The sequence below is a fragment of the Spermophilus citellus genome (genome assembly GCF_964194105.1).
Source record: "Spermophilus citellus genome assembly, chromosome: 2".
In the NCBI taxonomy this organism is placed as follows: domain Eukaryota; kingdom Metazoa; phylum Chordata; class Mammalia; order Rodentia; family Sciuridae; genus Spermophilus; species Spermophilus citellus.
In genome coordinates this window covers 245,976,164-245,991,276 of record NC_138183.1, presented here as the reverse complement: position 1 = coordinate 245,991,276, position 15,113 = coordinate 245,976,164, and the positions used below count along the sequence as shown (strand labels likewise).

General features: G+C 51.6%; 1 protein-coding gene across 3 annotated transcripts in view; it reads right to left on the bottom strand.

Moving 5' to 3' along the window:
• CD6 (CD6 molecule) overlaps positions 1-14,825 on the bottom strand; it is a 36,884-nt gene extending 22,059 nt beyond the window's left edge. For all 3 annotated transcript variants that reach the window (XM_081280532.1, XM_081280533.1, XM_081280534.1), the window contains exon 1: positions 14,662-14,825. In XM_081280532.1, coding sequence (XP_081136658.1) covers positions 14,662-14,722 — 61 coding nt within the window. In that variant the 5' untranslated portion in view covers positions 14,723-14,825. The remainder of the gene's footprint in view (positions 1-14,661) is intronic.
• Positions 14,826-15,113: the final 288 nt, after the last annotated feature.

Sequence of the window (15,113 nt, the reverse complement as noted above, 5' to 3'; positions counted from 1 at the left end):
AGAACAAAGTGTTCTGGGAAAAAAAACAGAGGGAGGAGAGAATAATTTTAACTTCAAAGAACAAGGGACAAATTGGAGGGGTTTTAGAGGGTGAGTAGGAGTTTTCAGGGATGAAAAAGCAATGGAGAGAAGTAGACATCCAGGCCTTGGCCCAACCTGAGCTGTCTAACATGCACCTTCCACGGTGAGGAAGGTAGGGTGATAACAGGCTTCTCTCTCTGTACACCTCTATGCACACACACTTTGATCCACCATTAGCCTGGCATCAAGGAGGTCCCTGGGCTTCCCGGAAAAGGCATGCAAGCCCTGACTTTAAGGCCGGGAATGCGCTGTGGCTCTCTCAGCCTCTGAGTGTCTTTGGTCAATGCCTCTCTCTGTGGTGCAAAGTCTGTAGCCCTTCCGCCCGGAGCCAGTGACACTTGGAGACATGTTTGGTCACTGCCTTAGTAGGATGAGTGCTTGGGAACCTTTGAAGAGGTTGGGGAGGGCACCTCAGCCTCCAGCAGCTAGCTAGTTTTGGGGTGAAGGTCTGGCTCAGCCTCCCCCCCCCCACCCACTCCAGCCTGCCCCTGTGGTTGGCCTCTTTGCTTCCAAACTTTGGAGTCCTGGGGAGCAGAGAAGCCAGTTTCATGGAGTTAGAAGTGTGTAGACTTTGGAAATCCAGGTGTGTGTTCAAATCCCCTGCTTCCTCTTAATGCCTGTACTGGTGTCGAAGAGGGAACAGGCACCCAGGGGCTTGGCCAGTGGCATTCTGGGAATCCTCTTGCACCACCCCTTACTGCAAGGGAAGCCCCGCGGAGCCTCCCCACTTGAAAGTGTTTCCGTAACTTTCGGTGGCAGGACCTGACCTGGACCCCTCTGAGGACGTTCATGGCCTTGACTTCCTCTCTGTGGTGTGAATAACTGCACATGTTGCTACAGAAGTGTGAAGGTATTTGATTGCAGCAGCTCTCCTGGCCCCTGCTGAGACATTACATAATGGATAATGACCAGACGCTATCATCTTTTTGAAATCCAGATCACTCTAAACTCTCCATTGCTCCTGGCCTGCGGGTTCCTGAAACAGACTGCGACCCCAAAAGGTTTCCTGCCTCTCCCCTGAAGGGGTATCAGGGATGAGCAGCTCTCAGTTACAGCGTGAGGACAGAGCCCAGTGCGGTGGTGGAGACCCTATCTCAAAAAAATAAAAATAAAATAAAAATAAAAAGGTCTGGGAGTGCAGTTCCTCAGTAGAGCACTCTGGGTTCAGTCCCTAGTACCACACACACACACACACACACACACACACACACACACACATACACAGATGAGGCCAGAAAGGTCACCCTCACTTCCCCCTCCTCTGCCTCTCCTCGCTTGCACCTGGAGAGCTTCCTCTGGAAAGGAAAAGGAAAAGGTGAGAGAGGGAAACCCAGCATCAGGAAGGAACAGGCACGTGGCAGATGAGGAGCCACAGGACCACAAACACAGGAAAGTCCCCGGCCTTAGTGGTCCAAGGGAGGCCCAGCCACAGGGGGACACTCTGCACCCTAGATGGGCAAGGAGACTGGGTAAAAGGGCAGGCCACGGGTCCACTGCTGGGGCATAGACTTGGTACAGTCACTCTGGAAAACATGTCCATCATCATGATCCAGAGATGCCACTCCTGAGTAGTGTAGGGTTGGGATTTTTCACTTCTGCCTGAATCTACAGTAACGAATGACCCACGTACACACCCGCTACTGTAGACTGAATTGTGTCCCCCCACCCCCAAAAGATATGCTGGAATGTTATGTCCGAGTAGTTCAAATGAGACCTTACTTGAAGGTCTTTAAAGAGGTGATCAAGTTAAAATGAGGTCAGGAGGGTGGACCCTAATCCAATAGGTGTCCTAAAATTAGGACACAAATACCCTTGTAGCAGAAAGCCGTATTAAAATGAAGGCAGAGATTGGGAAGACGTTGATGCAAACCAAAGGCGGGCCAGGGGCTGCCAGGAAACCTCTAGAAGCTATGGTGGGCTTGGAGCAGGTTCTCCCTCACAGCTGACACCTGGATCTTGGACTTCTAGCCTCCAGAACTGTGTGAACATAAATTTCTGTTGTGTGTGTCACTCAGTCTGTGATACTTGGCTGTGACAGCCCTAGGAAATGAAGTCACCCACTTTTACACCCAGGCCCAGCAACAAAAAATGGCTTCCAGGGCTGGGGACATGGCTCAGTTGGTAGAGTGCTCGCCTGGCATGCACAAGGCCCTGGGTTCAATCCCCAGCACCACAAAAAAAGAAAAAGGCCTCCAGGGGCGGGAGCTCAGAGGAGCTTCTAGAGTTCTAGAAGGGAGGAGAGAAGCTGGCAAGATGGAGGGAGATGCCATCCTTCACTTCCAGTACCCATGGAGTCTGTCAGCACACAAAAGCTTTGCAGGGCTGAGTTTCGGGGTTATGATGAGGTGGCTGAGAACTGAGCCCCATAGTTGCAGGTGACCAAAAATTATCCATCGGGGTCTTCAAGGAGCTCCATCTACAGCACAGAAGCTGGGGATCCGACCTCTGGGTTGTACCCATCTTAGCTCAGAGGTCCTGGAACTTGCCCAAGTTCTCAGTGGAGGCTGAAATCAACACAAATCCCAGAAACCACACTTCCACGGCCACCTCACCAATGTGGAGGAAAACCAGCCCAAAGCCATGAGCCCCGGAGATGATCGGGACACTCCCGGGACTTCAAAAATTCCCTCCTCCAAGAACGAATGACTGTGCTGTGCGAAGGTGCTGGGTGAGATTGCCTTTCTCTCTTCGTGCCTTTTAATGTGGTTGCTGCAAGGTTTTTACAATGAGGATGACTAATGTTTACATCATGTCTAAACTCTCAGCCAGAATTGGGTGGGAGTGCAGAGAGCCGGGAGAATTGAGGCCAGCCTTGACTAGGACCCCGGGTAAGTCCCTGCCCCTGTTCAGGGCCTCAGTTTCTCCGTGGTCAGAGACTGGGTTGGACCCCTTGAGGTCTGGCTGCAGGAGTCGGGGGTATCCTCCCGGCCTCCCACCTCAGATTGTATGTTGCTTTTCTCCTGCGCCAGGCAGCCCTGGCGGCCTCTGCCACCTGCTGCTTCTACCAATTAGTGAACCATTTCCCATGCCAGCCTGGGTTCAGAAGGCAATTGAAGATGCAAGATGAAATAGTGTTGAATCACACAATAAGAAAATTATGCCTTTTCCAATTCCTCACTCCTGCAAAAAAAATCTCAGCGGGGGGCTGCTCAGCCCCTGACACCCCACACTTTGTAACAAAGGAAGAGCTCACTCAGGCTTGGACAGGCAGGCTGAGCACCGACGCCTTCTTTCTCCACGTTTTATGTGTGTATTTGGGTCTATCCTATTCCCTGAAGTAGTATTGGTTCCAGACACATGGTAGCGAAGGAAGATTTCTAGATTTAAATAAACTTAGATTTGGAAAAGGTGTTGATGTAAAAAATACTCATTGAGTAATTTTGTACACACGAAGGGAAGATCGCATCACAGACTCCTACGCTCAAAACTCTCTGATGATTTCTCCTTTCCCTTGAAATAATCCTAAACCCTAGTACCTATGCCCCCAACCCCGCCAACCTCTCCAACTTCATCTCCCCCATTCTCCCATTCCTCCGAAATCCCCTCTAGCAGGTCGACCCCCTTCCTTTCTGACATTATGTTACTCTGAAAATGTGTTTACTTGTTTGTTCACGTCTCTCCTTCAACTATAAGCTCCTTGAAGACTGGGGCTTTGTTCCATGACCTCTGTGACTGAAAATGGCACCCACACATGATAGCAGAGAGGTGACAAATGAGAACTGGCCATAGTGGCGGAGAGGAATGGAGCCAACCTCCAAAATCTGAGGCAGAGCAAGATGGTGGCCTGCGGGAGCGCTCCTACTTGCCTCATTCCTACAAGCCTTTCACTGGCTCCCACCCAGGATCCAGCCAAGGATACCCAGTTGATAAAGATAAACCTAGAGGGGATGATGGAGCCGAATGACATCACCGCCAGGTAACCATAATTAGAAGAACCGACTTAGGTTAGGATCATTCATAATGTCACAACTGCGGGGAGGGCACCAAGATCTTTACCTATTCTCCAAGGATCTGCCTACAAGATTACAAAAGGGGCCAAGAGGAACTTTACAGTGGAGACCCTCAGCAGATGACACCTTAGCGGGGATATCAATTAGGCGAAGCAAAGGACAAGCGATACCACACACTTGCTGACGGTACCCGGAGAAGGACAAACATCACATCTGAGATACTCCTTCCCAAAGAGGCATGATCTAACCCTAGCAATGAGGAATGATCAGACACACTCAGAGGAGGGACATTTTACAGAACACGCGGCCCGTATGCTTTAAGATCAATGTCATCCAAGAGAAAGAAAATCTGAGGAAGTGCTCAAGATCAAAGGAGAAGAATGAGAAGTGAGAATTAAATGCAGCACATTGAACAGAATTTCCTTTTGTCGTAAAGGTTATCATCTGCTGGGTGTGGTAGTGCGTGCCTGTGGTCTCAGCTACCTGGGAGGCTGAGACGGGAGTTCTCAATCGAGACCAGAATGGATAAAATAGCAACTGGGTCTTGAAAACAAAAACAGCAGCAAAAAGAAACAAAATAAAAATGTATTGGAGTATTTATTTCCCCAACCTACTCTCAAATGGTCCAGGAAAAAAGTAATAGGTCAGAGAAAAATATAGACACGATAAAGCAAATGGCGTTCTCTAAGCAGTCGGAGCCTGCATCTGGAACTTGCTGTGTTAGTCCTGCAGCGTCTCAATAGGTCAGAAATCATGCTGAAATAAACCGTTTAAGAAGCCCTGGGAGAAGATGCCGGAGCCCAGGGACTGAGGCAGCTGGGTGGGCTCGGCAGAGCTGCAGTACAGGCCACCCCTCGATTCCCCCAGCAGGGACACCAGAGCCCAGGGTCACCGGTGCTCACGCTGAACCCAGTCTGCCCGGCCACCTTGCAGGGAGGTGGGGAGCTGAGCATGCGTGGGGTACCGCGTGGGAAGAGGCCCTGGTGGGACCTGCAGAGGCGGCTTCTCGCGGGGCTCTGGACCTCAGGAGCCTCCCTTCCCACGTGCAGCTCGGTTCTGACAAATGAGAGGACCCGACGGCTGGCTCTCTGGGTTCCTTCCAGCTTGGACGCTGCTGTATTCCTAGAAGCCCATCTGGGCAGGGCCACACGTTTCTCCAGTGGTTTAATTCCTTGGGAGAGCATGATCCCTGGATGGGAGAAGGGATGCAAGGGGCCGGGCACAGTGGGGGTGGGCAGCCGGCAGTCGATGTGCCACCCTCCCCCCGCCTCTGCCTGCCCCCAGGATCCCCTTCTGGTACTGACGAACACCCCAGCAAAAAACATACTGACAGGCGCATAAAATCTACCCCCAACTCCATTCAGAAAGAGGCAGCTGGTGGGGGTGGGCCAGTGGCCAGTAGGCGACTCAGGTCCCAGGGCGGTAGCCGCCGATCGTACCGCTTAAGGTCTCTGGGCAGCAGTTTGCTCTGATATAAAATGGGCAGAGCTCAGCTTTGCTTCTGGCTCTGAAGACAATGACTGTACCTCCATGTCCAGCCTGAGACAGAGCAGGAGGTGACCTCCGCAGTGGAAGTGGGGTGCTCGGGTGGGCTCCCCTGAGCCACCCCCCAGATCTGAGGCTTCTCTTCACAGCCTGTGTCCCACTCCTAACCTCTGTGGTGATCTGGCCGGGTGGGGGGGGACCCCAGAGGGGATCTGGGCATCTGCTCGTGCCACCTGGAGTCCCCCACAGAGGTTAGGAGTGGCCGGAAGTGTAGAGGCTGGATCTTCTTTGTGTGCCCAAACACAGTGGGAGACCCTCCCTTGCAGAGGAAAGCAGGAATTACTTTCCCAATTTGGGGACCTATCCAGGATCACCCAAGGGCCAGAGGCCTGGCCACTCAGCCTCCTCCACCCAACACCCTGCCGGGCGCCTCATGGCCTCTCTTAGGTGCGGTTTTCAGGCAGAAGGCAGTGGGGCCGCAGGAGCCCATGAAATTGTGGGTGGAAACCTGGGCCCCTCTCGGTTCTCCCTCTGCAGCCCCATCTCGTGAGATCTTGCCCTGGCTGTTGGGGCCCAGGGGGTCTCCTAGCAGGCCAGCCTTCCCAGGAAGCCCCGTCTTTCTCCAAGTGCCCCACCGCCCACCTCTCATGGAGCTGCACCCACCCCTGGGCTCTGAGGACTGCCCTTCACACTGCTGCCCAGCTGGGGAAGCCGAGGCTCAGCGCAGCTACCCAGGCTGGCCGCGACAGAGATGGCTCTACACGGGTCCTTGACAGCCCAGCTGAGGGTGGGTGGGGTGTGGAAAGTATCCAGAGAACAGGATGAGGTCTTTCCTGCAGAAATCTTGAGGTGGGTGGGGTCCCCTGCCCGATTTCTAGGGCTGAGAAAGAGCACTGGCTTTGGAGATGGAGGTCGAGTTAGAGATCTGGTATCTGCTACAATCCAGGAAGAGTCCCTTCACCTCCCCGGGCCTCAGTCACTCAATCAGTAAAATGGGGATAGTTGATCATAAATCCATGAGAAGGCAGTTTTATGTATTTACAGAGTTGTGCCCTGAGGCCACTGTCCCTGCCACTGCCCGGGTAGGTGTGCATCTTGGGTGTGCACATCGCTCAGTCGGTCACGGTGTGTGGTGTGCTCACGGCTGTCAGCTCCTGACATCCTCACGACACACCAGCTGGGAGGAGCCTCGACTGCAACTCCCTGGAAATTGTGGCCTCCCCCACCCAACAGGACCCCTGAGATCAATGGGGCTGGCCGATGGTCAGTCCCCACAGCCAGCCCCTGCTTACGTGAATCTTTCTGCCTGAAATCCTTTTCCTTCCCTTAACTTTTAATTTTGAAATTATAGAAGAATTATAACAAGAAATTGCAAAAATAGAGCAGAGACATGCCGTGTAGCCATTGCCCAGCTTCCTGGTTACATGGCTAGAGCAGGTGGCCAAGACCAGGAAGTCGATACTGGTGCGTGATCAGCTCCCACACCAGTTCTTGCTGGCTCGCTCTCCTTTTAAAACGCCTTTGTGCCCAGAATGTTCCCGGCACCCTTCTCTGTGTACTAACACCTTCTGTTCCTCAATGCCATACTCTATGAGACAGCAATGTCCCCCTTTCTGAAAAACAGCCTTGTCCCGTCCTCCCTGCCCTGACTCCCAGCTCCCTGAGACACCCTAAATCTAAAGGATTTAGAGTGAGGATTCAGGAGATGAACAGACATGGACTTTTAAATTCAGCATCAGGTACCACCGGGGATGAGCTACATAACTCTCCGAGCCTCAGTTTCCCTACCCTCTAAATGGGGGCGATAGTTCCAGCTCGGCGGGGTATGGGGTCGACTAGTCAACCCAAGGTGGTGCCGTTCTTCCCTCCACAGACTCTGGCTTGGAGGAGTCCCGGTGTGGGGTGAGCCTTCCAAGGAGAGACTTGGAGGATGGTGAGTCCCTGCAGTGAGGGTGGTAAGCTGCCATTCCTAGGCTGACCCTGGTCACACTAGAAACCTTTCATATCTCAGCGCCAGCACAGGGCCTGGCACACAGCAGGTGCTGAATAAATGCACAGAGACGAAGCCTCCCCTCAGGTAAGCTTTCCCTTGGCTCATGGCGCCTCTTTGACTTTTCCTTCCTTCTTGGCCCTGATCCACTTGACAACTGGCAGGAAAGCGGGGCCACCATGGGCAGGGGAGCCAGGCTCCCTCTCATCTGTGGCCAAGAGGCCTTTCAGGGAGGGTGTCCCAGGACCTCAGCTCCTCAGCTGGGAGTCAGGCCCCTCACAGCTGCTGCTGAACTCCGAAGGGAGGTCACCAGCCGGGGGGGGGGGTGGGGATGGCATGTGGAGGAGCACTGAGAACAGCCCTCCTGGACCCAAGCCAGGCCACTCTCTTGTGACTGAGGAGCCCTGCGCTGCCTGCGGGAGACTAAGCCCAAGTTCTGGCACTTACCAGCTACATATTTTGGACACATTTCTTAAGCCTCGCTAAACCTCAGTTTTCTCATCTATAAAATGGGTTTGCCACGTGGGTCAACAAGCTCATCGTGCGAATAGTGTTAACTACCAAACCCTGTGTTCCTCTGCACAGGGATTCTTTGACCTGGTCTTGCAACATTTATAAGCTAACATTTTTTTTTTTGTTTGTTTGAGCACTGCATTTTGCTTGAGTATTTTCAGAAGCATTATCTAAATTGACTTTTACACTTTGGTGAGCTGGGAGTTTTATCTCTCATGTGCAGCACAGAATCAACCTCAGGGTCATGCAGACTAGAACGGGAAACCTAAGCCCGCCTGACCCCAGGATCCCAGCTAGAGTTGTAGCCCAACCTAGAGCTAAATTCTGCTGCTCACAGCCAGCCGCCCTGCTCCACGCCTCTGAGGTGCCCTGGACCATACTTAGAGGGAAAGGATTTTTAAGCAACATCCTTAGTGTTCAATTTGCCCATTTTTTTTTTCCAGGGAGGCACTAGGGTCAGAGAAAAGAAGACACCTGTCTCAGATGACCCTGCAAGGGAAGGTCAGAGATAGTTTCAAAACTCCATTCCTACCTCACCCCTCTGAGGGCTCCTTCTCTTCCTCAGGTTGCAGGGGCTCCGTTTCCCAGAGCTGAAGTGGGGAGCATGGTTTGCATACCACCCCCAACTTCATGGCTCACCAGGGAAATGCAGGAGCTTGCTAGGTGTCTGGGGCCTGCTTGTCTGGAGCCCTTCCATCCAGAATGTCCTCAGGCCGCTGGGCAGGCGGCCTCCCCCTGAATCCTGTAAGGGGGCATGGTGCCCAGCCCCTCTGGATCAGTGTTTTCAAAGCAAGAAGCACATACTCCAAGGTACGAACAATGGTCAGGTGGTCACCAACGAGACACATGTGCCATTAAGTTACATGAGGAAGTAAATGTCCCTTTATCTTTATTTCAGCCATTATGATGCCTTTCCATACCCACATGGCTCCGTTCCAGAAAAAAAAAAAAATAGCAAAGCATCCGCTAGGATTGAATGACATAGTTTTGGGTCCATTAAGTTTGTTTTCACCATTATCCTCATTATGCTGCTTTACATTTGCTTTCCTTTCGAGTGAGCCATATACAGTTTCTTCTAAATATAAATGTGTTTACACTATAAAACATCGATGAAGCCAGGCATGGAGGCCCATTCCTATAATCCTTGTGATCCAGGAGGCTGAGGCAGGAGGATCACAAGTTTGAGGGCGGCCTGGGCAACTTAGTGAGACCCTGCCTCAAAATTTAAAAAGCAACTAAATAAAATAGGATGGGGACAGAGCTCAGTGGAAAAGCACTCCTGGGTTCAATCCCCGGCACCACAAAAATAAATACAGCAGTTCATTAGGTGGTTAGTTCCTTAAACAAAAATAAAACGAAGCATCAATTAAAGGAGCATTAAGTGGATGGTGAGGTAAAGGAGGTTAGAATGAGAGGCCCCCGGAAGAACGCTTTGGGCCACTCCCCATGCTCTGACCCTGCACACCCCAGGCCAGGTAGACCACTGCAGAGGATGAGGGGAGAGTCAGAGGACACTGTGGCTGGCAAAGCAGACGGGAGCTGGGGACACCAGCCCCACAGGGTGCAGGCCTAGCACCCGGCGTGGGCGTCGAAGTCAGTGGTTTCACGTCTGTGGTCCAGGCCAGGGGAAGGTGGCCTCGTACCTGGGTGCTCTTCCAATTAGGCAGCTCTTGGAGGCCCTCCAGCCCCCATCCTGAAGCCTCAGTAGGGGCCACCTGCCTGTTTCTACCCGTCCCAGGGAGAAGGCTGGTTCCTTAGCCTCAGACTCCAACAGCTAGAGCCCAGTAGAATTCCTGTTGGGAAATGGCTGAACATGGAGGCAGTGTATTTGGCTCATTCCAGATCCCTCTGTGACCATCTGGGTCAGTGTACCAGTCCCACCACCCTGGATGGCCCTTGCAGTAACGGCCATGCTAACCGTCCTCACCAGTCACCAACCTGCACCTAGACAGCCACACTAAGCTGGTCCCACATTATGGATACATCTGAGACACCTAGTCTTTTATTTATTTGTTTATTTTGGGTGCTGGGGATTGAAACCAGGGCCTTGCATGTGCTAGGCGAGCGCTCTGCTGCTGAGCCACATCACCAGCCCAAAGATAGAGTCTTGCAAACAGGAAGAATGTGCAAAGAAAGGCGAACAGAAAATAAATGTGTGCATTTAATTTAATCCAAATCAAATGGGGAGCCCCTTAGCGTGAGGAGACAGATGTAGAGGATTAGGTTTGTGTCATTTGGATGCAGAGGTTGGGGGACGAGGGACCAGCCCAATGGGAGGATACGAGCTGTCCCAAAGGATGCAACATGTCCGTCAGCAGCAGCCTGGGGGAACTGTATCTTAATTTTGGCAAAACAACAAAAAAACTGACCTGAACTCAAGTCCACTGAGATGGAAAATTCCAACCTGCTTGGGATAACCCAAGTCACCTGATTTCACAATTGATTTCTCCTTAGTAGGGGGCTTTTAATCCCAGGAAGATTGAACTTCAGAAAGTGGAGATAAGAAAATGAACAAAAATCCCTAGGAGCTGTACTTTTTTACTGAGTGGGTCAAGTTCTGTGTGTTGGGGCCTGAAGTCCTGTGTTTGGGAGGATTTAGAACCTGTGGGCCATTAGAGTTTTTCACAGATGTGATGGAGTCACCGACTTCAATTCAAATTTCAAGTTTAACATTTAGGGGAACTCCACAATGCCTGTGAGTGCCATTAGAATATTTACCAGATCTGAGTAGTCAGGGCCCATCTCAGTTTTTTAAGAACTAAAAGCCTCCTCTGAAATTCTTGGGAAAGTCTTTTCGTTTTGCTTCTGCGGTGCTGAGGATGGGAGCCGGGGTCTCCCGCGTGCTCAGCCAGCTCCCCACCACTGAGCTACACCCCTGCCCTTGTTTTCTGTTCTGTAAGAAAATGGGACCCATGGAGCCGGGTGTCCCCAGGTGGTAGGGAGCTTGTCTCCCACTCCACTCAGACAGCAGTTTGGGTTCCATCCCCAGAACCACAAAATTAAGAATTAAAAGGAAGAAAATGGGATTCATTAAATTCATAAATGCAATTTAGAATATCAAAGGCAGTGGCATTCAGTATAAATACAATGCAAGCGACATGTGTATTTTAAAGCTTGCTAGTAACCATGTTTAAAGCAAAAAGGGAGGCAAACTTGATTATAGTAACCCTCCATATCTAAAATATTGTCATTTCAACATGTAATTCACAATTTATTAATGAGATAAATTACTTTTTTTTTGGTACTGAGGATTGAACCCAGGCCCTCTAGCATGATATGCAAGTACTTTACCGCTGAGCTATATCCTCAACCCTTTTGAAAAATTTTTACTTTGATACAGAGTCTTATTACACTACCAAGGCTGACCTCAAACTTGAACTCCTCCTGCCTCAGCCTCCCAAGTAACTATGATTACAGATTAAATCCTTTCTTTGAACTCACCTTCAGAATCTGCTATATATTCTTCACTTTACCTGTCTCAATTTGAACTACCACATTTTAAGTGTGTTTCTAGTGGCTACCATGTCGGACAGCACAGATCTAAGGGAATTCATTAGCGGCAGATGTCAAGGATATGTATTATTTAAGGATGCTTACTCTGTTCAGCTTGGTTGGTTCAAATATTAAAGACTTTATGAAAGTCATTGTTAAAAATCAATGGGCTTATTGATAAAATGATGTTTGTGTGCTGAATTTGCAAGTTAAGGGGGAAAAAACAGATTCTTAAATTTTTATTTTTTATCCATCCGTTTTTTTGTTTTTGTGGTACAGGGATCAAACTCAGGGCTTCACACATGATAAGTAAGTGCTCTACCTGTAAGCTATATCCCTGGCCCCATCTTAAATTTTTTAATAAGAGGCAAATATTTTTTTTTCTTGCTTTTCCCTTTGCACAAGGCCGGTGATAAAACCCAGGGCCTTGTGCATGCTAGGCAAGTGCTCCACCACTGAACCATAGGCCCAGCCCAAAATATTGTTATTTTAAAGTAACCACAAACTGCCTTTTCAGCACACAAATGCAGCCCTTAAGGACCATACCACCTACGGCACTGATGGGATTAGAGTCATGGGCCTGGTTCTGTGTGACCACCTCAGAGAGTTGGGTCTGCACGGGCCCTTATGAGTTCTGCCCCAAACACTCCCCTTCCACGGACAGGGAACCAGGTCCAGAGGAGACCAGCAGCTGGGTGCATGGTGAATTAGTGGCAGGACTGGGCCAAAGCTTCAGGTCTCCTGACCCCATCCTTCCTCCCTAGTGAAAGTTCCTTCTCTCTGCCCCCTTCATCCCCAGTTGACAGATCAGGAAACGGAGGCACAGAATTGGAAGGTTCTGGACTGAGGGCTGCAGGGAGCAACAGCAGCAAAATCAAAAGGCCTGGATCCCTAAAGTCCTGGTCACCCAAACAACATAAAGTCCCTGCAAGAGGCCACCCCAGAACCCAGGCCACCTGGGCAGAGCGAGAGCCGTGGGAGACCCAGGCTGGAGAGCTGGAGCAAGGCAGGGAGGTCTGCCAGTGGTCAGAGGGCCAGACTCTACCAGCCAGACTCTACCAGCCCACAGGGCCAGGCGGCCCACTCAGGCTTTGGACCTCGTAGCTCCTGGGCTCCAGGTCCTGGAAGTCCCCAGGCCTCGTTCTCGTTCTCGGGTTCTTTTCCTCCCTATTTCCCTTTTCTCTTTAGAGGCTCTAATTCCTTTCCCCAAACATGGTTGGCCCCAAACAGGACCCCCCCCCCACATGCAGATCTAGGACACAGAGGACCAGGACAGACAGCAAGCAGCTCAGACAAGCCACGGGCTGGCGGCTCAGCCTCCCTCCCGTGGGCCCTGGAGCTGGGATGCTAGCCTGCTTTGGGGTGCGGTTTTTCTTCTGCCCAGAAAGCCCTTCCCACCAGGCTGTGTTTCTCAACAGGAAAAATCAGACCATGTGTGGCCCTGCACAGTCTCAGGGAGTAGCTCTGAATGCCATTACATCATAGTGAGGGAGCTGCACCCTGCTCAGAGCCTTGGTCCCTCCGAAAAGCCTAGTAGAAAAAAGCAATTGGAGCCAAGGTCTTCATCACCTCCTTCATATCACCCCTTTAACAAGGAGGTGCCCTTGAGCTTCAGACTCAAGGTCCTTTCAACTTTCAGCTAGAATATTAACAGATTTTCCCCCTTGTTCCAGGGGGTTGAACGCAAGGGTGCTTTACGACTGAGCTATGTCCCCAACCACTTTTCTATTTTCTTTTGAGACAGGGTCTTGCTAAATTGCTGAGGCTGGCTTCAAACTTTCAATCCTCCTGCCTCAATCTCCCGAGTCGCTGGGATTACAGGCGTGTGCCACAACCCCGCGGTTCCAAAATGTTTTTTTGCCGCCATTCATTTTAATGCTTCTCTTTACCTTTTATTTATGGCAAATGATATTGGTTTTCCATTTACAACCGTGATGTAAACTTTCCTTTCAAAACTAAACTTGTATTTGTAACAAAAAGTGAGTCAACTGAACATCAACAAAGTTTCAAAAACACCAAGGAGAGCATGATGCCGGGAATTGGTGGGCCGGGCAGCTCTTAGGGCGAGAGAGACTGACGGGCAGGGAGCTGGGCTCGAAGGACCAGCTCTGACCCTCTAAGCTCTGCCCTGGCCCCTGAGGTCCCAGCTCCCTTTCAGGCAAGGCCTGACCCTTGCAAGCCGAAAATGCACAGATTTGCGGCTCCCAGAGCTAAGTGGCTTTCCTTGAACCAGTGTGCCATCAGGGGCTTGGAGCACACACCTGCAGATGGAGACTGAGAGAAGAGACCACCCCTCAGAGCTCCCCACATGCTCCCAGCCCCGGAGCCAGCTCAATGCCCGTGCCTGACATGGCCTTCTTGAGTCTCCCTCACACCAAATTGAAAGCACCCGATTCCCCTTTTGCAGGGTGGACCTCTTCCCCCCAGGCTGAGTGCTGTGTCCCAAATGGGAGCACCCGACAGGACAGCAGCTCCTGCGTCTCTGGCCCCTGCCCAGCTCTGGCTGGCTTGGACTGTCTCCCACACAGGTCCTTGGGCCCAAGAATTTAGTAAGAGCAGCTCTGTGGCCACCTGGTCCAGGGCCCAAATGGGGAGGGTACCTTGGCACTCAGAGGCAGTCAGAATGTCGAGGCGTGGTTCTCAAGAGCATTCCTGCTTATCTGTGCCCTCAACTACCCCAAGAGGTTGTTCCAAAGCCACCAGCGACTGATTGTTGGGAGTTCTGAGTTTGGGTTTTAGGATCTGGTGAGCCCCGAGCTTTAGCTTTGGCGTCGAAAATAGGACTATCATGTTCCTTTCTCTCTGGAAGGTGAGGCTCCTTCCTGTGAGCTGGTAAGAAATGGGGCAGGGAGAGTTCCCAGCCTACCGGTGGGAGGTGTGACTCCCTCCTCAGACCCCGGGGCCCCGCGATGCCTCAACACCTCACTCCCAGGAGGACTCTTTGGATAGCAGCACTGCCCAGCCACATTTCAGCCCCTTAAGGGGGGTTCCTGGGCCCTCTCCAAGCCCCAGGGCTGTCACCCCAGCCAGGGCCTCCTGGTCATGTCTTGCTAACAGGCTCCAGAAAGGTGGCCACGAGGAGACTACCAGAACGGGGCCAAGAGGGTAGAACCCAGCCGGAATGGCAAGAGGTGACAGAAGGGTGGCTACCTGAGAGGGCTGCCGTCAGCCATCCAGCGATTCCCAAGAAGAGCCAAATGTCTTGCACCATCTCTGACTGCTACGCGTGCCTGTCCACAGGAAGCACCATCCTGGGTCTGGAGGAGGACGCTGTGTGCCCGTCTCTCCTGGGCTGCCCTTTCTGTTCCTGTTGGTGTCTTTCTCTCTGCTGCTCTCTCCTACACACAAGCGACCAAACTCAGCCTGTGAGATCTCACGCCTCTACATTCTGCTTGTGGTTTTGGTCTCCAGGAAGCCGGGCTCGTGTTGCAAGGGCTGGTGGGGGAGCCCTAGCTGCCTGTGCCATGATCCCACCAAGCCCACACGAACCCAGAGAGTCCTAGAGGAACACACTTCCCCAAAAGTCTTCTCAGAAAGGAAAAAAGGAAGCAAAAGGGCCATGCCTGATTCCTGGTGACAGAGGGGACACTGGCATTTAGCAC